Source organism: Elgaria multicarinata, chromosome 3 (genome assembly GCF_023053635.1).
Source record: "Elgaria multicarinata webbii isolate HBS135686 ecotype San Diego chromosome 3, rElgMul1.1.pri, whole genome shotgun sequence".
NCBI lineage: Eukaryota > Metazoa > Chordata > Lepidosauria > Squamata > Anguidae > Elgaria > Elgaria multicarinata.
This window is the reverse complement of record NC_086173.1, coordinates 139,157,690-139,179,187: the sequence shown is the minus strand read 5'-3', so window position 1 is coordinate 139,179,187 and position 21,498 is coordinate 139,157,690. Positions and strand designations below refer to the sequence as shown.

At 41.6% G+C, this 21,498-nt stretch overlaps 1 protein-coding gene across 4 annotated transcripts in view; it reads left to right on the top strand.

The window, feature by feature from the left end:
* PTPRG (protein tyrosine phosphatase receptor type G) overlaps nucleotides 1–21,498 on the top strand; it is a 689,896-nt gene that overhangs the window by 646,839 nt on the left and 21,559 nt on the right. For all 4 annotated transcript variants that reach the window (XM_063122069.1, XM_063122068.1, XM_063122070.1 and 1 more), the window contains 6 exons: nucleotides 1,460–1,551; nucleotides 14,377–14,473; nucleotides 15,645–15,727; nucleotides 15,947–16,081; nucleotides 17,973–18,107; nucleotides 19,936–20,099. In XM_063122069.1, coding sequence (XP_062978139.1) covers nucleotides 1,460–1,551; nucleotides 14,377–14,473; nucleotides 15,645–15,727; nucleotides 15,947–16,081; nucleotides 17,973–18,107; nucleotides 19,936–20,099 — 706 coding nt within the window. The remainder of the gene's footprint in view (nucleotides 1–1,459; nucleotides 1,552–14,376; nucleotides 14,474–15,644; nucleotides 15,728–15,946; nucleotides 16,082–17,972; nucleotides 18,108–19,935; nucleotides 20,100–21,498) is intronic.

The window sequence follows — 21,498 nt, the reverse complement described above, 5'->3', positions numbered from 1 at the left end:
TTCCCCATATATTAAGCGCCTGTTAAATGTTGACTTGATCTTAATACAAGCACAGGCACAATGGAATGGGATGTTTCCATGGGCAAACCCTTTTGGTTGGGCCTCCACTCAATAGCTCTCTTCGTTTAATCGTTAATCCAGTCATGTACATCACAGCACATAAGAACATAAGAACCGTGCTGGATCAGACCAAGGTCCATCCAGTTCAGCATTCTGTTTACAGAGTCACCAACCAGCTGCTTGTGAGAAACCCACAAGCAGGCCATGAGTGCAACAGCACCCTCTTCCCCATTTCCCCCAGCAACTGGTGTCCATAGCCATACTGCCTCTGATGCTGGAGGAGCATATAACCATCAAGACTAGTAGCCATTGATAGCCTTCTCCTCCAGGAATTTATCCAACCCCCTTTTAAAGCCATGCAAATTGGTGGCCATCACTACATCTTGTAGTAGTGAATTCTATAGTTTAACTATGCACTGTGTGAAGAAGTATTTCCTTTTAACTGTCCTGAACCTCCCACCAATTAATAGCAGAAGTCAGAGGAATTGATGCCAAGAATATCATTTAGAACCAAAAGTCTTCACTATGTGTTAATATATTATTACTTTGCACAACATTGCCTAATGCTAAGCTACACCCAAAGATGTAAAATAAATCTGCTTAGCCAAAGTAAAGTAATTTGCCCTATTCATATTTGCATTATCTGTGATTAGGCCTAAAAAAAAAAAGGTAATCATACATAGATGCACTGATTTCTCAACCACATGGCAAACTCCACCACTACAAGTACATTTACCCAAATCGGATCTGATTAAGTCTATCCAACATGAAGCTGTCCAGGGCTACTTTTTTATGTTTGTGAATGTTCTTTTTTGCATCCTACCTGTATAAAGTAGAACCAAAACAAACAAACATTTCCTGTTTAGTAGAATCAATAAAATGAGAATTTGCCAAAACAGCAACAACATGGCATTTGGTGATGAATGAGAGTTAGTGATTGTACCAAAATAATAATAATATGTAGATCACTTTGAGTAGTAGCACCCACTTTGCTGTTTTTTGACTGAATGCATGTTATCTTGGACTTATTTCAGCAGTGAAGGTACACAAAACAATCTTCATACACTGATTATTAATGATAGTGGAGGTTGGGGGGCTCCGATTTCAGTGGGGCTGGGAGTCTATTCTGAGTTTCAGTCAGAACCAGCCAGAACTCTAAAGGAGCTATCCACGGTGCTGATCCCATTTTGGGATTAGGGTTCAGCATTCTGGATAGCTCCTTTAAAGTTCTGACTGAAACTTAGAATGGATTCACAGTCCCATCAAAATCGGAGCCCCCAGCCTCCACTGATTAGCAAACTGCTATTAGAGATATTATTTACAAACCTTAGAAGAGAGCACTAGCCTTTGCAGTTATAAAATATTGACTGTACTGCTGAATCTCTTTTTCGTTTTGCAGATGACATGGAAGCTGTTCCTGTCAAACAGTTTGTTAAGCATATTGGTGAACTGTATGCCAACAACCAGCATGGGTTCTCAGAAGACTTTGAGGTATGTGTTAGAAAACATTGGCTCTGAGGTATGTGTTAGAAGCCTTTAGCACAGAGATTTTCTCCATGGTGTTTAATTTTCTGGTTGCAAGCAGCCCCGCATGAGCAGAGCATGAGCTGTGTTAGCATGATCCTCTGATTACAAGCACACCTGATACAAGAAAGAGGGAGACTTTTACAGCACTATCCTATCGACATGTCTACTCAGAAGTAATTGTCATTGAGTTCAGTGGCCCTTACATCCAAGTAGGTAGTATAGGATTGCAGCCATAGTATAACAACACAGGATGCAAAAGTTCTAGTGCCTGTGCACACGACCAGCTGGCAGAGTGAAGCATTTGCCCCAGGCAGCAGATTCTGGGAGGTGGCAGTAATGTGTTGGAGGAGAGAGCTGTGTGCAAAGTAGCCTGCCTTGTGCCTCTTAAGCTAGCTTGCTGCCTTCAGGCATGGTGAAGGATGTTGTCCCATGGCCAGCATTGAAGAATTACTTAACTGCCAGTCCAGTCAACTCTTGAACATGGAATAGGAAGGGCCTCATCTTGTTTTTAGCCACCGGCAGCAAAATGTCTTGGAGCAGCCCTTCTTGTGCACCTGCTGATTAGGAAGTGAGAGGAACAGAAGGCACAGGTGCCTGAGGCCTGCAGTGAGCGGTTGGGGCCAGCAGACTCATCATGTCCCGGTCACTCTCTTTCAAAAGACTTTTTCAAGATGTGATAGCTTGTGGCCTAGATACATTTCAGGCAAAATAAATTTTAATGTGGCAGAGTCACATGCACGCAGGCACATACAAACCACTACAAAAGTTAACATAGGCTAGTTTAGCTTCGCTAAAGATAGCCATGGGGTCAGCTGTATTTCTGCCTGCTGCCATTCGTTAAAGAACAAATTCGGAAGCTCAGAAAAATCTCAAATGTATCTGAGAGATACATTAGTGGCTTCTTACGTCGACATCACACATAAAGGCAAATAAAATTATTTGAGCTAGTCAGATGCCTAGAGTGTAATAACTGTAAAACATTAGAGACAAACTGAGGCCACGAGAGCTGAAGACATTTTCGGCTTAAGCCCAGGAGCACTGACAGCTCTGCAGCTGTGCGCACAACCGGTTCACGTGCGCTCTGTGGGTTTACAGGCTCATGTGGCTTACATAAACACTGTTTCATGCTTAATGACAGTGGCAGACTCAGGCTCTAATCAGCAAAAACAGTTATTCCAAAAGCCAGCATTAACCGTTCTGTTTCCCTGCATTCCTTTCAGCTTGCCCACAATTGGGCTTTGAAAATACTGTCAGGAAGGAGGGATCTTCAAACCCTCTCAACCAAAATTAGTGTGCAGCTGTTGTGTCAACTCCACCAGGGTGAGAGGAGAGAAATATAGTTTGGGGGCCTGACATGCTTTAGTAACCGAGTATTAAAAGCGCATGACTGAGTCATAAAAGGCAGCTGTATTTACAAAATAAGATATTGGCACCAAATTGCCAGTTTGATGCTGAACCATCCCCCTTGGTCCATGTAATAAAGATAAGGCTGCAACCATTGTCTTCAGTGTGGCCCTTTCAAGCCTGCTCTTGCTGCCTTTTGGTTATAGCCTTTGTGATTCACTGCACTGTCTGATCGTTCAAAAACCAAACCAAAATAACAGGAAAAGCCCTATTGTGCCAGTCACAAGCATTTCGTATTCATGAGGACAGCGGCTGTGCGAGGTGTTAAAAGTGATTTAGTTAAATTGACTGTTGGCTGGATGACTGAACAAGGATATTGAGGCATTTAACAATGTTGATGATATTCAGGACAAACATTTATCCTCGGGAGAGCAGAATTTGATAGGAATGATCAAATGCGGTGCCGTCTCCTCAATTATTTATGAATTGAGGCCCCAGTCCTATTCATCACAGCTGGTTTTGACACCATTTAATTATTCAAAATAATCAGCTACACATCTGTAAACTTGCACTGACTTAAAGTGGGCTTTGCTTCATCTGTCTCTGAAATCACTGCCATTAACCAAAAGCAAGGCAGCGTCTGTCTGCGTTGTGCAGCGGAGGGGTGTGTGACTGAAATGGCTGTGCAGAACGCTGATCTCCCGTGCTGCCTGTGAGTGACTCAGTAAATATTGTTTTGCCTATTAGGTTTGATTTCTGAAGTTCAGTATCTCCACTAACAGGACATATATGATTTTATAACTGTAATTTCAAAGCCAAAGCCTTCCTTTCTCTGCAGTGATAAACTTAGAATGAACCCATAGGGGATTTACGTAGACTATGATTTTTAAGGCTTCCCGGTGATGCACGGGGCAGCGTCTGGTTTCTATATGTTTGCCGCATTCCTAGCTGCTTTTCAACTACGTGGTCACTCTCAGAACAATCGTTTCTTGAAAATTAGCCGAATTAGGCATGTTTTATACTGAAACATTTCACAGTTTAAAATCTGTTTATATGTGTATATGTTGAAAAAAATTAAATCTATAAAATTTTAAAATTTAGAATTTTTTAAAATTTTTAAATCTGTAACAAATATATAAACTGGATGCACTACTAGTGGTCATTTGTTTTGCTTTTGGGGTGTTTATTATTATTTATTTAAAGTATTTTGTGTCATTCTTCAGCCCCCAAAAGATTCTTGGAGTGGCTTATAATCCACTAGAAAAGGAGAGTCCCTGCCAGCAGGCTTACAAATTACAAAGAAAGGGGAGTGGAGAGGGAAAAGGGGGGGAAATGAGATTTTCAGTAGGGCTGTTGGAATGGTCCTGCTTTACTCTTATGATGCCTATAATTGAACCCTTTCAAAAATTACTTCCTCTGTTACAGCTTTACCAAGGCATGAAAAGCCTAAATTGTGGCAAATGCAATACCCCCAAGTAAGAGGGATGATATACAGGTCTAGAAAGGGGTAGAGGGGAGAGAAGGGAAATGGAAGTAACAACAACTCCCTCTTCCCTCCCCATCCCCTTTTCCTTGCGTGTCATGTCTTTTTTAGAATGTAAGCCTGAGGGCAGGGTTACTGTCTTCTTTGTTGATCAGTTGTAAGCCACTCCGAGAGCATTTTTGGCTGAGGTGCGGGATAAAAATACTCTAAATAAATAAATAAACATGGCATGTGCCGTTCTGTAAATATCCAAAGTTTGAGCTCCTCTTGGGACCGTTTGGCTGGCAAAGGAGTCCTTCCTTTTGCTCAAAACCAGACTAGATTGGCTCGCAAAAGCTGCAAAGTTAAGAGACAAGTGGTAGAGTTTTGTCTTTATTTGGGACTCTTCTGTATGTCCTGAGCTCCAACATTTTCTGCCTGCATTTTAGCAAACTTCCTAGAGGGTCTGGGCATACATGCCATGAGGGGATTTATGTGTGAGAAGACACTTAATGCAGAAGTCTCTCCTCTCCTCTGGTAACTTTAATCTGGCTCTTATTAGAATATTGGAAGGAGGAGGTTGTCTTAGTTCTGTCCTTCACGTTTCATGAAAGCGGATTAAGAAGAGAATTCCCAAAGAGCTGGCACTGAATGTTTACAGTATAATGTGTTTTGGATTTTAGAACCCAGACAATTTTGTTTGCTTTGACTTGAATTCATTAGTGGGTTGGTCTTCTCTTCTGCTAGAAAGATTAGCAGTGGCGAATGTAATCTTCCTAGCCTCGTCTTCTGCCTATGGAGGCCCAGGAGGTGGTGTTTGACTCCCAACTTAGAAACTAACTGTAAACCAGCTGTGCAGCTTCCGTCCCACAAAAATTGCAACTATCTTTATGCTCCTGGAGCCTTTTCCTGCAAAATGTTTGGAATGCTAAGAAAAATAGCAGCAATCCATGATATTTGGTGGAAGGATTCTGCCTTTGCTAACTTCACTTCTGCAGGGGCAACTCGCTCAATGCAGGTATTCAGCCTGCACATGCAAAGCTGAAATGGAATTGGACTAAGTTGCGCACACAAGCCTCACCCCCAGTGCCGAGCTCTTCTTTAAGACCTTTAGACAAAGGTCTGCAGAGGTTTTGTAGGCTTACAAACATCCCCGTGATCAGGAAATATGCTAAAGCCAGATTTGCAATCACAGGGACAATTGTAAGCTGAATGCCCTTATAGCTACTTACAGTCTTTAGAAGCGCATGAGACAATTGCAAGTGTACTTCTGCTCCACCAGTATATAAGCTGATTATCTGCATAGGCCTATAGCTTTCTGATTAGCTATTTTATTTTATTTTTAATAAGACTGGGGTCCTTCGGGAAATGATCACTGAAGAATGAAGGCCAAGAGATCATTATACTCAGCCTACCTGAACAGCCTTCTCCTATCTGTTGCCATCTAGATGGGTTTGAATATGGCTGGGTATGGATTTGAACCTGAATCTTCCCAGTCCTACTCCAGTGTAGTTGCAACCTCACTCCAGCAACACTCACTTCCTTTCTCCAGTGTAGAGCAACCACTGACCCTGTTCAGATGACATGCTAAGCCACGGTGGTTAAGCATTTTGAGCTAAACATTATGGCTTAGTGTGCCATGTGAACCATGACTTAGCGTGTCATGTGAACCATTCCTAGGCATGGTAGCTACATAACCATGGTTTAAACACGCTCATGAACCATTTTCTGCAAAAGGGTTAGTGACCTAACCATGGTTTAGCGTGTTGCCTAGCAGAAATGTGGTGGGAAAGGCACTGTAAACCAATGGCAAAGGAGGAGGCAAACTCCAGTGCTTAGGACAGAAAGTCCTGAGCACCAGATTTTGCCTCCTCCTTCGTCATTAACATGTTGTCTGAACAGGCACACTGTTTCATTTTCAGGAACACATAATAGAGTCTACATAAAAGACACAGCAGAAAGCTGCTGGGGGACCTAGCTCTCTCTTGGGCTTCATACCTTTTGTTCATCCACCCTAGTTTAACCCCAAAGCATTTCTTCCCTGTAACACCAGTGCATAAACATTTTGCAGCTTTAGGAGCCAGGATTTAGTTTGAATTGAAAGCGCCATAGGAGAGAATCTCATGCTTTGCATTTATTGATTGATGTCTGAAATGTCCAGATTGCCTTTCCCCATTTCAGTGCAGAAGGCAGTGTACAAAACCTTGCCATGTTGCTACTAATTGAAGAGGAAAGTATGTACATGTTCTTACAAGTATGCGTGCTACTGCTTACTCTCTTTTTGTCTCAGAGATTCTTTAGATCAGCAGTGAAACCCAATGATAGTGTTGCTGTTGGGGTCATAACTTGCTCACTTGTCTGAAGTTATATTAGAATGTCTATGCAATCAGCCATTCCAGGGAAATTTCTAGCTCATTATGTCATATTATCAGACATGTAGCAATTGGATTTTACACATAAATTTAGCAAAAGAATATATGAAGTTTATAAAACTAATCAGGAACTTGTTCCAGAGGGACATTGAAAATAAATGACTCATTAAACCTGGGTGTATTAAATCCCAATCAGTGTTAGCACGGACAATATAATTAAAAGCTAAATTAGCCATAATGACACAAGATAATTTTAACTGTGACTAAAGGTTGATTAAAACCAAGTGCATTGGATTCTAGAGTTGCCGACAATACATTGTAGTGGACAAAATAATAAGAACTTTAGCTGTTCATCTTTAAACAAAATTAACATTCTGCGAAGTCAAATGTGGCCAAACGTCACTGCGGTAGCCAACCTGAACCAATGAGACAAAAAGGTGAATGAGGGAAAAATGATTCTAGACCTTACACCACAGCAATCCTGCCATAAAACTTACTCTTCAAGATCCAAAAATTGCCACTAGGGACAAATCTAGTAGCTTATACTCCACTGATCCAATGATCCAGCCCTAGAACTTATCAGACTTCCAGCCTGATGGGAACAGTTTGTTATTTCCAAAGAATGACAGAGATCATCATAACCTATTTCCTAAATGCCTTCCTGTTGTTAGGGTATGGCTAGATGAGGGGGTGGAGTGGGAAGATCTCACAATTTTATGATCGCGAGATCATCCCCATTGTCTACACGCAGCACGCGACGTCCCAGGAGGAAGAGGACGTCACGCCTGCATTTTGGATTTTTTTTTAACTAAAGATGAGTGCTCGAGCGCACCTTCGCTAAAATAAGTAATTAAAAAAAACAACCTCCCGCTACCCCGACTCCATCCCCCGATAAGCATGGAGCTCCTGAAGAGCTCCGTGCCCAGGTCCCAGCTCCTCGCGGTTACTCGTGAGGAGCTGGGACAAAACTGCGACAGTGGGCCACACGTCTCGCGGTCTTGGGATCATCCTAAGACCGCGGGAAAAATCGAAATTAAAGGGTAGGGCGATATCCCAGGGCAAGGGAGGGATCGTCCCTCCCTGCTCCCGGGATGCCCTGTGCATCATGTGGACACACCAGGACGATCCCCAGGATATTGCCCCGTCTAGACATGCCCTTAGTGGAGAACAAGTGGAAGAAATTCGGATGCTATAACTCAGTTAAGCTATAACTCAGTTGAAATCTTCTAACAGAACACAACTTTATTATTATCAGTTTTTAAAATATATTAAAATGTCTCAATCACAATTTCAAGATAATTGTCTACTTGATGCAGCCTCCAACTTAAGTAAAATTTGATTATATCAGATAATAGACAATAAATGTGGTGTTTGGCAGAAATGTCATGCATCTTATAAGCCTAAAAAATTGGCTTTATATCAGATAGATGTCAAGAGGTCACAATCCATTAATAGCAAATGTTTGTTATATGTTTTATTCCTCTCTTTCTAGCCCCTCCTTTTATTCTCCTAACAATCGTGTGAGATACGTTAAACTAAGTGACTGACTCAAGGATACCCAGTGGATTTCTCAGTTGATTGGAGATTTGAACCTGGATTCTCCTCAGTCAGCCAAAAACTAGCACTACGTCAAATTCACTAGAATATTGGAAGGAGACCTAAATTCAGACGAACACTCCTACTTTTTTTGTTTTGTATTAAGCCTTTACCAATTCAATTTTAAACATTTCTGTTGGCATATTTAACTGACATAATCACTATTTTCTGGCTTCAAACATGCTAATTACTTTTTTTCCCCCAGGTCATGATTTTTGGCAAATATTTTCACAAAATTAACTGTCAGTTGCAAACAGGCTTTCTCTTTTTGTGAATCTGAGATTTAGCATCTATTCCCAAGTCTCCTCTCTCTATTAGCTCTGTATGGGCCAGCTGAGACTTCAGTACAATGGAGAAAACCATAAACTCTAAGCATTAGTAAGGTTAATTAAAGTTACTGACCTTAGAAAACAACTCTGTTTGGAAAGGCCCTTCAAGATATAATGGCAACTGATCCATTTTCTGTGCATGATTTAAAATTTCAGTAGATAATTCCATGACAGATACTAAATTCTGTTCCTAACATGGTAGCTTTTTGGAGGAAATTTAAACCCTCCCTGGCTTTATTCAAATTAATTCTACAGTATATTCTAAAATAAATTTGGATCATTAATTTCAAGACATTAGATTAACCAACATTAAATTGTACTGGAGACGCTTGTTTTGTTTTATTTTACTCTGTAAAGTGCCATATACAGTGATGGTGGTAGTGGTGGTGATGGTGGTGGTGGTGATGATAATCAAACCCCATAAAGGCATTGTTTCCCAAATAGTGACATAGGAATTAATGGTTACTAATTGAAGACTCTCTTATGGTAGTGAATTTCATAGAATTTCATGTGCTCTGTGAAGAAGGACTTCTTTTCAGCTGTCCTGAATCTCCCATTGTTCAGTTTCATGGGATGACACCGGGTTCAAGTATTATGAGAAAGGAAGAATAATAGCTCCCTATCCACACCATACATTTTATACACCCCTATCAGGTCCCTTCTTATTTGCTTTTTTTCTAAACTAAAAAGTACCCAACATTGTAAGCTTTCCTCGTAGGGGATTTGTTCCCGCTCCCATGCAGGGAGTTGTCTGCAGCGTTCACGTGGCAGAAACAGTTCATAAACCATTGTCTCTACATGCAGCTGGTGTGCGCTTGGAGGCAATTGCTTGGAGTCATGACTGTGGCCATGGCTAGACCAGGCCTATATCCTGGGATCATCCCTGTGCATCCAAATGACACACAGGGGATCCCAGGACCAGGCAGGAATGACCCCTCCATTTGCCTGGCATAATCCTTATGTCTAGCTAAGGCCTGTATGTAGTAGGGCTGATTTCCTTTCCTTTCATTTTGGGGTTTCCATTGAATTTGGGGGATGTTTTGACTAAAACACCAAAGTAAAGCAAAAGGGAGGAGTGAAATTATTCTGGGTGGGGCCGAAAATGATTCAGGGGAGGGGAGAGGAATTACAGTTCTGATGGGTGGTGGTAGTTTTGGAAGCTTTTATTTCCTTCCCCCCACCCCTGCCCACCCCCCATGTTTAAGCTCAGCCGCTTTGGTAGCGCAGCACCAGTGGAACTTGGGCTACCATCACCCTCTTCCTTCCCAGAGTGCCTGTGTGAAGTATGCTAGCACATCACCTGGAAAGGATGAATGGCTGCCACCACACAGCCACAAAGCCACCAATTTAAAACAAATTAAAAAAGCAACTATGTTTCCAAGAAAAAATGGAAGAATGTGTGGGAGGGGGTGATAAGACACCATTGGAATTGTAAACCCCTTCCCCCATTGAAACTATTTTGGAGTCACATCACAAGTCCGGAAGTGGAATCAAAATTGTGTACCCCAAATTGCCACGCTTGAGTGCGGTGATGAATCGGCGGCAGTCTTTTTAGCCCATCCCTAGTAAGCTGGTTCAAGTATTGACTGTCAGGATACCACAGCCTCTCAGGTAAGAACCATTAGAATGTGTGGAGACCTGTTCATCTGTGTTTTTAGAAATGCAAGATTGTGTACATTGAGGAAGTCATTGTCAGAAATCGGAAGTTGCTGGATTTTTTGAAGACGTTTCAAATGTTAACTTCCGTATCTATATACACCTCCTGCTAATGTTCAGAGTTTCAAAATGTGGTCTTAAGATGTACGCTGTAAAGCAGACATGGGCGACCCACAGCCACCTGTAGCCTCTGGCATTTCCCCTCCCTCCCATTCCAATGAAGATTGCTCCCCTGTTCTGTGCAGCGATTGGCAGAAGCAGCAGCGGAAAGGGGTTGCGTTAAACTTTACCTGCCCCCTTTTCCCCACTGCTCAGCTCTTCCACCTGTCAGCTGCAGGAAACAAGATGCCACAATCCCCTCTTTCCCAATGCTCAGCTTTCCTCCCATCAGCTGCATGAGGAGAAGCTGCTGGAGGAGGAACTGAGCAACTTGTCTTCCTCTGACAGCTTTTTTTTTTAAAAAAAAAAAATGTGTCCCTTCGAAAGGAAAATAAATCTTTCATGCACACTCACTTCTCCAGTGCTGACTGGAGGAGCTCTCAGTGTCCATAGGTGAATGACTGAACCTCAGTTTTCACTTTCATGCCTGAAGACACTTCCTTTTACAAACAGCAATTGCTGCAGCTAACTGTTCAGGCCAGGCCCTGTTTCAGGTCTCCACCTGAAGCAGGGACCCACCACCTACCTACCTCCTGATCAGTGCACCTACCTGCCAGCCAGCTTACTTTTTCTGCCCTGGAATACATGTGCCCACCTTGCCAGTGCACTACCCTTAAGATGTTTCTGCCTTCAGGAGCCACACAGCACGTGCTTGCCCAGTACAATATCATGAGAGATCCCATGGGACTTCTCACAATACTTTGCCCGTGCAGCTCCTGAAGATGGGAACACCTTACCGGAAACACACTGGTGAGGAGGGCATGCGTATCTTGGCCAGGAGAAGTAAGCTGGCCAGTGGCCTGGCAAGCAGAGCCAGCTGGGTTGGGAGGCATACTGGTGCATGGGAGGCGAGGTGGGAGGCATGCAGGCAAGTGACCGGCTGCTTCATAGTCTGGCCAGCTGCCTGCATGGCTGGCCATGCAGGTGGCCAGGAGGGTCAAGAAGCAACAGACCCTTTGGAGGGGGAGAGTACTGCTCTTCCCATACTCCGTTCCCTGCTGCACCTGCTTCCTAATGCTTCATGGTAGGGCCGGCCCTGTGACTGTGTATATGATGTTTTGTGCCTGAGACTTTAGAGTTGCCAATCAGCTTGATTATTGTTTACACTTTCTCCGGTATGCCCTGAGTCTGGAATCTAGAAGGTCAGTTGTTTGTTCATTCAGCTTCCAAACCTCTCGGTGCAAGCAATTCCTTTCAGAGAACAGGGAGGTGTAAAAAAAAAGAAGAGAGGAGGAAGAGAGCAGAGAGAGTTGGGGGTGGGCAGGCATTAGAGTGATAGGCAAGCTCGTGGTTGAGTCCATGTTGTCTGAGTGCAGCGCATTTTCTGCAGGGTGGCTTGTTAACCACACTGTAAAATGTTCTTCCTACATAATGGGGGCATGGGGGCTTCAACGTTGGGAGATTGTTTTCATTGGCCTCCAAAGGAGCGCAGTGTGTGTAAGTCTCTATTTACTGGCCTTTTCGACTAAACCATGTGGGAAAGCATATTATGACCTTTGGTTTCCATTAATTCCATATAAGGATTAGGTCTCTCACCCCATCACCTTCACTAATTCCTTTTTCTTCCTTTTTTTGAACTGCAGAGATAGGTCATGATGCGGGGTGGGTGGGCTATTTATTTATTTATTTATTTATTTATTAAATTTATATACCGCCCCATAGCTGAAGGTCTCTGGGCGGTTTACAAAAGTTAAAAACAGTGAACAGTAAAAAAAAGTATACAAAATTTAAAACCATCAAAAATATAAAAACAACAGTATAAAACAACAGTATCCATTTAAACAACAACATTTCTGGGGTCCATTAAAAATCAAAAAGACCACTATGGTTTTCTGAATATAATTATCTCCATTTTTACTTGGATTTGTGATATTTTGTATTTTCAAAAAATATATACATGTTTTGGGACAGGGTTGGAGAGGAAGCTATAAATTTCTCTGCAGCTCCTATATGACATTTCTGCATAATTCTGAACTCTAGTTACATCTGCTCTTTTCCTAAAATTTCTCTTGATAATTCCCTCTGCCACTTAGCTCCTGATCCTTCTTTACAGCAGCTGTCCAGTACTAATGACTTCCCTTATTAGAAAGCTTCTGTATTAACATGTGAAGCCCAGAGTATCAAATCATTTGACATCCTTGTAACCCTGGGATGCTGGATGGCATTGTTGGCACCTGCAGAAATCACTTTTGGACACAATTCACCTAAATATATTAAAACACTAAGATGTTACGTTGTTGTTAGATTATCTTAATAATGGAATTAGGATAGTTTAAATCAGCCTTCCCCAAGCTGGTGTCCTCCAGATGTTTTGGACTACAACTCCCAGCATTCTTGACCATTGGCCGTGCTGGCTGGGATTGATGGGAGTTGAATTCCAAAACATCTGGACGGCATCAGGTAGAGGAAGGCTGCTTTAAATAAATGCCAGGGCTTAAAGTTTCTGATTAAGAGGAACACAGGAAAGTATAGTTTCATGTTATCTCACATATGATTTTTTGATATTTGAATATCATTTATGAGAAGGCATTCAAGATAGGCAATGCCTGCAAAAGTAATCCATTGCTATAATATGAAATCCAGTAAGCCAGGAATCACTTGTATCTTGAAGAAAATGACACTTATAGAAATGTTTCGAGTTTGAACAGTGATGGGTGTTTTCCACTGGTGTCCATCCACCAGCAGAATGGGGCCCACTGATGGATTGAACTTCTCTTCCCTCTCCCAGCCCCGTAGGCACCCCTCAGATTTGCACCAGGGAGGGGGTTGAAGGATCCTCCAGAGCAGATTTGGGAGGTGGGGGTGCTGCAAGTGTGAGGAGAGGAAGGGAAACTCCTGTTGAATTTAACACATTTTATGGGGCTCAGTGGTGTTGCTGGATACAATTCAACTATTGTATCACAGAGAAGATATTTGTTATAACATCCCTTCATTTACTTAGCTTTCCTCTTTGGGGATACATTTTGGTGTATAACATGCATTTTACTTATATGTTTGACCTTAATAATGCATTTTGTCCATTGTTCAAATTGGGACCTCTTTGAAACACTATAAATTCAGTTAGCCCTAAAATGTACACATTATCAACTTTTGAAAGAGTGTTATATAGACGCAACTTGCAAGTGGATAAATATATGTATATCTGGACTGCTTTTCTTGAAACCTTTTTATAACTCTCTCCCTTTCCCCACCCCTGGAACGGTACATACGATGGAAATGATGAGAATTCTATATACACAATGTATGGGGTTTTTTCCGTTTTCACGATGTATTTTCTGTTCTGTTTGTTGATATTCACAATAAAAAAGTTAAACAATTAAAAAAAATTGTGCACACTTTTAAAAATGCTACTTCGTATGCTCTATGCAGAGGCTCAGCCTTTTCCCAGGCCTATGGAACAACCATTGTATGTGGGCTTTCCACGGGGCTTTGGAGTCCCCCACCCCTATGGCACAAAACTGGGCCAGAACAACTTTTTATTTATGAGAGCTGGTTTGTTATTAGTTTCTGAAAGTGCCCATTTTTCTATTAGGCCATGGACAAATGGCTAGCAAAAACCTCATGACCGTGTTGTAGCCCTTTCTGGCCGATGTTAAAGAAGAGACATTCAGATGTAAAAGCTTTGTGTGGGTTTTTGCACCTGACTGAATTTTAATCATCGTGGATTTTATCAGATACTGGGAAGCAGGCAGTATCCTTAATAGAACTAGAGTATGCTTAAACTGTATTATGCTGAAAGAATACTCATGGGGGAAGAAAATCAATTACAACCCAGCATTTCAATACGTTCTGAATGAGCTGCTTGCGAAATGAGACAAACACAATGTTTTGCACTCATCTGCCTTCTTCAATTTAATTGTTTTCTTAACAGGAAGTACAGCGCTGTACATCCGACATGAGCATCACTGCTGAACATTCCAATCACCTCGACAACAAGCACAAAAACAGATACATCAACATTTTAGCATGTGAGTAACAAAGAAAGCTGTTAACAGTAGCAAACAGTAATTTGCATGAGGTTCGTCAGAGGAACAAAAATTAGTTTTCATCACAGAGACAAAATGCCCTTCTCAGGCAGGCTTTTTTGAGAAGGATAATATTAATAGTTTGACATTAAATTCTTGTGAGTTTTGGTTAGAAAGTGCTTCCCTGCCTAAAGGTTTTATGGTGGAATGTTCTGGATGAAATTTTTGTCTGATCTAGGAATGCTAATCTCTGAAAGCCGATGTAAGGGAAGGCTGTAATAAAACAGAAGTTGAGATCCAGCAGACTTCTGCTCATGCAATTGAACTTTCTCTTTCACTCATTATTCCCTTCTATAACCCCCACATCTCCCCAAAATCTGCTTCACAGGATCTTCTAATCTGGAGCAGATTTGGATAGTGCAGGGGGCCGGAGGGTGGAAGGGAATCATTCCTCTTCCTGGTCTGTTAATGTTGGCAGAGGGTCACTAATTGGATTTCACCCAGTGTGCTTCATTGACAGTCCCTCGGATTCTGCTGCCTCCCAAATCTGCTAATGGGCCTGTTCACATTTTCAAGCGCTCCAAGAAAAAAATACACAAAAAGCAAAAGTAGCTGTGTTGCATATTAAAAAAATTCCCAAGTCCATATTAGTGTAATACCTTTATTAATGACCTACCAAAAGGTCACTAAAAATTTGCAAGCTTTCAAAAGCTCCAGATCTCTTTATCAGGCAAGCCTCCACCACTCCATCTTGGGACTCTAATCAGACCGACACCATGACTCTACTCCTATTCCCATCCCCTGTCGCTCTTTGTAACATCTTGCCGGATGAACAGCTCTGGAGATCTCAAAAGCTTGAACACTTTTGGTGACCCTTTGGCTGACCTAATTAACGTATTACACTAATATGGACTAAGAAAATACTAAGAAAATACTAGAACTTCTTGATCACTTCCGGAGAATTGAGACTACTGTTTTTTGTCCACCAAATTAGTTCGCTGGTGTAGTTTCTGATATGAAACAGGTAGAAGAGGAGGGAGGGTTTAGTTAGCTTATTAATTCTCTAAGTGTTCTCTAGTTCATGAATCATATTCTAAGCAATCCATAGATTGTATCAGATTTTATTTCCTGACATTTTTCTTGTGTGTGTTGTGTTTCTTTTTCTTTCCTGCAGATGATCACAGTAGAGTGAAGTTAAGACCTTTACCGGGAAAAGACTCGAAGCACAGTGACTACATTAATGCCAATTATGTTGATGTAAGTTGTTTTTTGCTTTCTTGTCTCTTTTGAGAAATAACTGTCCTACAGGAGAAACAGAAGCCATTACTGCTTGTAGACTTTTTTGTTTACTAACTTCGGCTCCAAACTCCTCAAACGTTCAGCGGGAAAGGCATCTATCTCTGCGATATATACATTATTAATATGAGTGCCACACAGATACTTTCATCTTGCTTTGCATTGTGGTTTTCTTTGAAGGGTTACAACAAAGCAAAAGCCTACATTGCCACCCAGGGACCTTTAAAGTCGACATTTGAAGATTTTTGGAGAATGATTTGGGAGCAAAACACTGGAATTATCATCATGATTACAAACCTTGTGGAAAAAGGAAGAGTAAGGGCAATACAGCTTTTCACTAGCCACTTTTCTCACTTCTCCCCATGAATGTCTTGTCTTTCTTCAGATTTGTTAAGGGCTGGAATTTTTCCCATTAACTGTAATGTAAATTGTAATACAAATTGGTATATAATAGGAGATTGTGCTTGTTATTATCGAGACTTTCTATACAAATTATGCTGGGAGCATCTTACAACAGCAATGGGAACAACACATAGTGAAGATCAATAATCATAATAACAGTTTGATAATTACAATAATAAAGTAGCAGTAACATGAACAAGAATTAATTATACTAGCAATAACAAATGCATACTGAACAGCTTTGCAGACCATCAATACTACAGACCATCAATACTACAATACTACAAGCATAACATTTCATAAATAAAAACCTAACTGTTAATATATGCAATAACCTATCAATAAATATAAAATCCTTAATAGAGCAACATTATAAAAATTCATAACAACCTGCTACACCGCCCCTAAGCTGTAGTAAAAAATGTAAACACTCTTAATACCTTAGTAGTAAATTCTTACGCCTCTAGTTCAGTGGTAGAGCACCTGCTTAGTATGCCGAAGGTCCCAGATTTGATCCACGGCATCTCTAGGTAGGGCTAGAAAAACCAGCCACTGCTGGTCAGTGTCGACAATACTGGTCTAGATGGACCAATTTATTTATTTATTTAAAACACTTATATCCCGCCCTATATCATTAAGATCTCAGGGTGGCATACAGATAAAAGCATGCAGTATAAAACAGTAAGTATACACAGATAAAAGTAAATTTAAACCATAAACCAAGTTAAAACAATATATAATTTAAAAGTAGTAAAACAAAACAGTTAAAACAATGTGCCATCTTAGTGCATTTAACCATTAAAAGCTTTGTTAAAAAGCCATGGTCTGACTCAGTATAAGGCAATTTCCTATGCTCCTACACTTCCACAGCTACTATACCAGAGCAAACACAAAACACCTGCAAAAATATGTAAAGGCCACAAAGAGCAATAACAGGTATCCAAAAAAAAAAAAAAAACAGTCAAGGAAATTCAGAACCTTCTAAACCAGGCCCACTCTCCTCCTACAAGCCAAGCAAGAGGTTGAGAAAGGGATTGGCACTTGTCCTCATGACATCAGCAATAAGTAAAAGGTATCAGGTAATTTATTCCCCAACAACACTCAAACCAAATTTGCCCCTTCATCCTAGGCCAAAAAAGGGAAGGCTAAGTCCTCACTAGGAATGTCGGAGAAATCTGCAGGGGAACCAAATGTGTTCAGATTTTTATGAAACCGACTCATGGATGCTGCAGCGGGCCGGTTTTCCCCTTGTCGGACACTTATGGACCATTTTCCTAACCTTTGGGAATTTTGCGCAAATTTCGTCATAGAAAAATGCACAACAAAAATTTTTTAAAACTGCGAAAAATGCACATTTCTATAAATTTGCATGAGCATAAATTCAGAAATAAAAAGAAATTCAATTCAGTCAATTGGTGTAGAATGGAATGGAAGGTGTCTGACCATCCAGGAAACACAGATAGAATGGATTTTGCACCATCTGTACATCCCTAGCCTTCACCATTACTACTGTAAGACACAACCGAAAAGAGAGGTGACTTTTAGGGTCGCCTCTTTAAAGGCAACCTACCATCTTCAGCAGAGCCTGAGGGAAATACTCCTGCCTGATGACACAGTCTTGCAGGGCAGGGCTTCCCCCATGGGCCACTGATGAAGTGTAGCTCCACTCTTCTCTATGCCTTATTAGACATGTGACAGAAATAACCAGCTAGATCTCTGATGGTAGACTCCTGGTTGTTATTAAACCTGTGTTCTCTAGCCTGCTTCGAAATCTAATGTCTCGTGCTACCCTTTCTTTCCTCAGAGAAAATGTGACCAGTACTGGCCAACAGAAAACAGTGAAGAATATGGCCATATCATTGTCACATTGAAGAGCACAAAAGTACATGCTTGCTACACAGTCCGCCGCTTCACAGTCAGGAATGCAAAAATGAAAAAGGTGAGGAACACCATTGCAGCATGGCTAAGGCAAAGGATGCCGGCTTGGGATGTTGCTGTTGAGTGTGACGCATAGAGCTATCTACCAGCTCAGCCTTCCTTCACCTGGTGCCTTAATTCCCATTGGCCCCAGCCAGCATGGCCAATGGTCAGAAATGCTGGGAATTGTAATCCAAGATATCTGGAGGGCACCAAGTTGGGGGAGGCTGCTTTAGCTCTTTGATGAAATATCCCCTTCAGAATTGTTTGGCGTACAGGAGAGGGTTTTTACATATTACGCAACTGTGGCTTGCCATGTCATCTGAACCCAAGGTCCCTGGGTTATGTGAGGGTTAAACAACCCTCACATAACCCATGGTCCAGGTTGCTATGGCTTGTTGTGGTTTAAATAAGGCTTGTCATGTTATCCAAACTCAGGGACCCTGGGTTCTGTGAAGGTTTTTATCCCTCACATAACTCATGGTCCCTGGGTTTGGATGACATAAAATCCACAATTGCAGCTTGAATATTCAGGATGACACCTGCAAGTCTTATTCAAGCCACAACAAGTCATAGCAATGGTGCAAATCCAGTCATGACCTTAATGTCAGCAAAGCACCACCTAGGCAGGATCTACACTACTGCTTATAACAGTTTATAAGGGCTGTGACAACAGTTCAGGCCCAGGACACATTACATATACCATTTTCATACTGTTTTAAAAGTGTTACGTCCTGCTTGGTGTAGATCGGCCCCTAGTAAGAACTGCCTCTTACAATCCAACTGAGGGAGAATCCAAGGGAGGAAGAGTCAGACAGGTAAACCAGCTTCCCCTGAAAAACAGAACTCATTGGAGAAGATCTAATAATATTGCTAGATTTTACATACCTTTTCAAGTAGAGTAGTTCTTCTCCAGCACCATTGAGTTTTTTCTGTTTCTGAGATATCCAGAAAGAGATGAATCACAATTCAGGAAGGAATGCCTAGAAAGTGGTTACTACCAGGCAACATTGACATGTTGAACTGCCAACTCATGGACCAAAGAGGACCCTTTTCTCTTTAATATTTATCTTGCCAAGACATATTTCCCCATTGCATTGTTCCAATGACGAGAGAAACTATGCAATGAAAACTTCTTTTTGATGCCCAGCCATTAAATGCAAGATTACAAGAGCATTGTTTCTGTCATGGGATGATATCCCTACTGGTAAATTGGGACTGGGGTTGCTCAAACACCTACATGCACAAAGCAAACTTACAGAAGCAGGTATCTGAGAAATCATTCTGCTACTAGAAGGGGGTCATTACTAGGCAACTGTTTTGCCTGTGCAATTTCCCTCTTCATCACAGAGAAGAGAAAACGCTTTTGCTCTCATTAATTTGGGGCAGTTTGTAGAGCAGAGATGGGGAAACTGAGGCCTCCCAGATGTTATTGTACTCCAGTTCTCATCCACACCAGACAGCATGGTGAACAATGAGAGTTGTAGTCCAACATCTGGAAGACCACAGGGTTCCCACTGCTGAATATATCTCCTGTGGGCTAGTTGCTCTGTCAGTGCCTTTTGTTGGGCACTGTGCACCTCCCATCTGAAAATTAATTGACCAATGCTGTGATACATTGTACCTATGGTGTGTAGAAGACAGGCTCTACTACCAAGAAAGCCCAACCCTTTCCCCCAATAAACTGCTATTTGTAGAGTGGTCTTAGGTTTACTGCTATTTTTTTGTAGCAACTCAAAAGAAGGATAGATATTGGGTAAGGCTTATCTCAGTATCCAAGAATGGTAAACTCCAGTCCCCAACTAATGTGGTTTCTTCCCATATGTGTTTCGTGCATTCTTGGTCAAAAGGGGAACCCTAAAGGACGTCAGAATGAAAGGACGGTCATTCAGTACCACTACACACAGTGGCCTGACATGGGTGTGCCTGAATATGCACTGCCAGTCCTGACGTTTGTGAGAAGATCGTCTGCAGCCAGGGCTAACGAGATGGGTCCAGTGCTTGTGCACTGCAGGTATGCACTGCACGTTATGATGAATCTCACGTTGTGGTCAACATGTTGTAGATTAATGCCACAAATGCAGTAGACTATTGTAGTGTGCCTGATTTATTTATTTATTTATTTATTTATTTATTTATTTATTTATTTATTTATTACATTTTTATGCCGCCCAATAGCCGAAGGTCTCTGGGCGGTTCACAAAAATTAAAACCATGAAAAGCATAATAAAACAAACAACAGTCTAAATACACAAATACAAAATACAATATAAAAAGCACAACCAGGATAAAACCACACAGCAGAGATTGATATAGATTAAAATACGGAATTAAAACAGCAAAGTTTAAATTTAAGTTAAATTAGTTGTTAAAATACTAAGAAAATAAAAACGTCTTCAGCAGACAATGGAAGGAATACAATGTAGGCGCCAGGCGGACCTCTCTGGGGAGCTCATTCCACAACCAGGGTGCCACAGCGGAGAAAACCCTCCTCCTAGTAGCCACCAGCCTCACTTCCTTTGGCGGGGGCTTATGGAGAAGGGCCCCTGTAGATGATGTTAAGGTCCAGGCAGGTTCATATAGGAGGTACATATTTTACTGTACTTATACGTACGCTAAGTACTTTATGAAATATCTCATTCATCATACTACTGCCTCATGTCCCTGCCCACACGTGCACCTTGATACACAAATTTGTTGTGTACATAAGATATAGTACTAAAAAGGGTGTGGTGTGCAAACAAAAGGTTTATGCACTGAGCTCTTATTTGAATGGGGAATAGCTGCTTCTGAGTTTGGGAGACTGAGTTCATACACACTTAATTTGGGGGAATTAATTCGCTCACACATATATTGGATCCAAAAACTCCTTTGGGTCAAAACAAAGGGGATGAAGACTTGGTTTTGAGTCCTGAATAGAAGATGCAGTGAGGCTCTCTGCTCTTGTTTACATTGACATCTGGATAGTTATTCAAATGGTCTAGTTCAATATTGAGAATAAAAGGAGTTATTAATAGTCCTTGGAATAAGGCTGCATAGGCTTTGATCTCATTCACCTGGTAGTTAGGTGGGAACACTTCAAGCTCAGGTCATTTTCCCCACCAGGGCTACTGGCCAATTCAAAAGATCCCCTCATGACTGGTCAGCTAAGTGATGGCAGGATAACTGGTTAGACATTCAAAGGAGTCCTCCAGTCACAGGGACATGTTCAGACAGGGTGGCTCTTCACTGTGCAGCATTCCAGATGCTAATTATTGTCCCTGGCAGCTATTCCACTCTTGCCTTCCGGAGCAAAATGGATTCCCAGAGCTAAGGTGACAGGGCATTGTCTAATGAATCAGAGGGCACAAAGCAGATGTGAATGGAGAGTCAGCACATCGGGAGCTCCTCTGTAACCCTGGCAACAGGGAGGA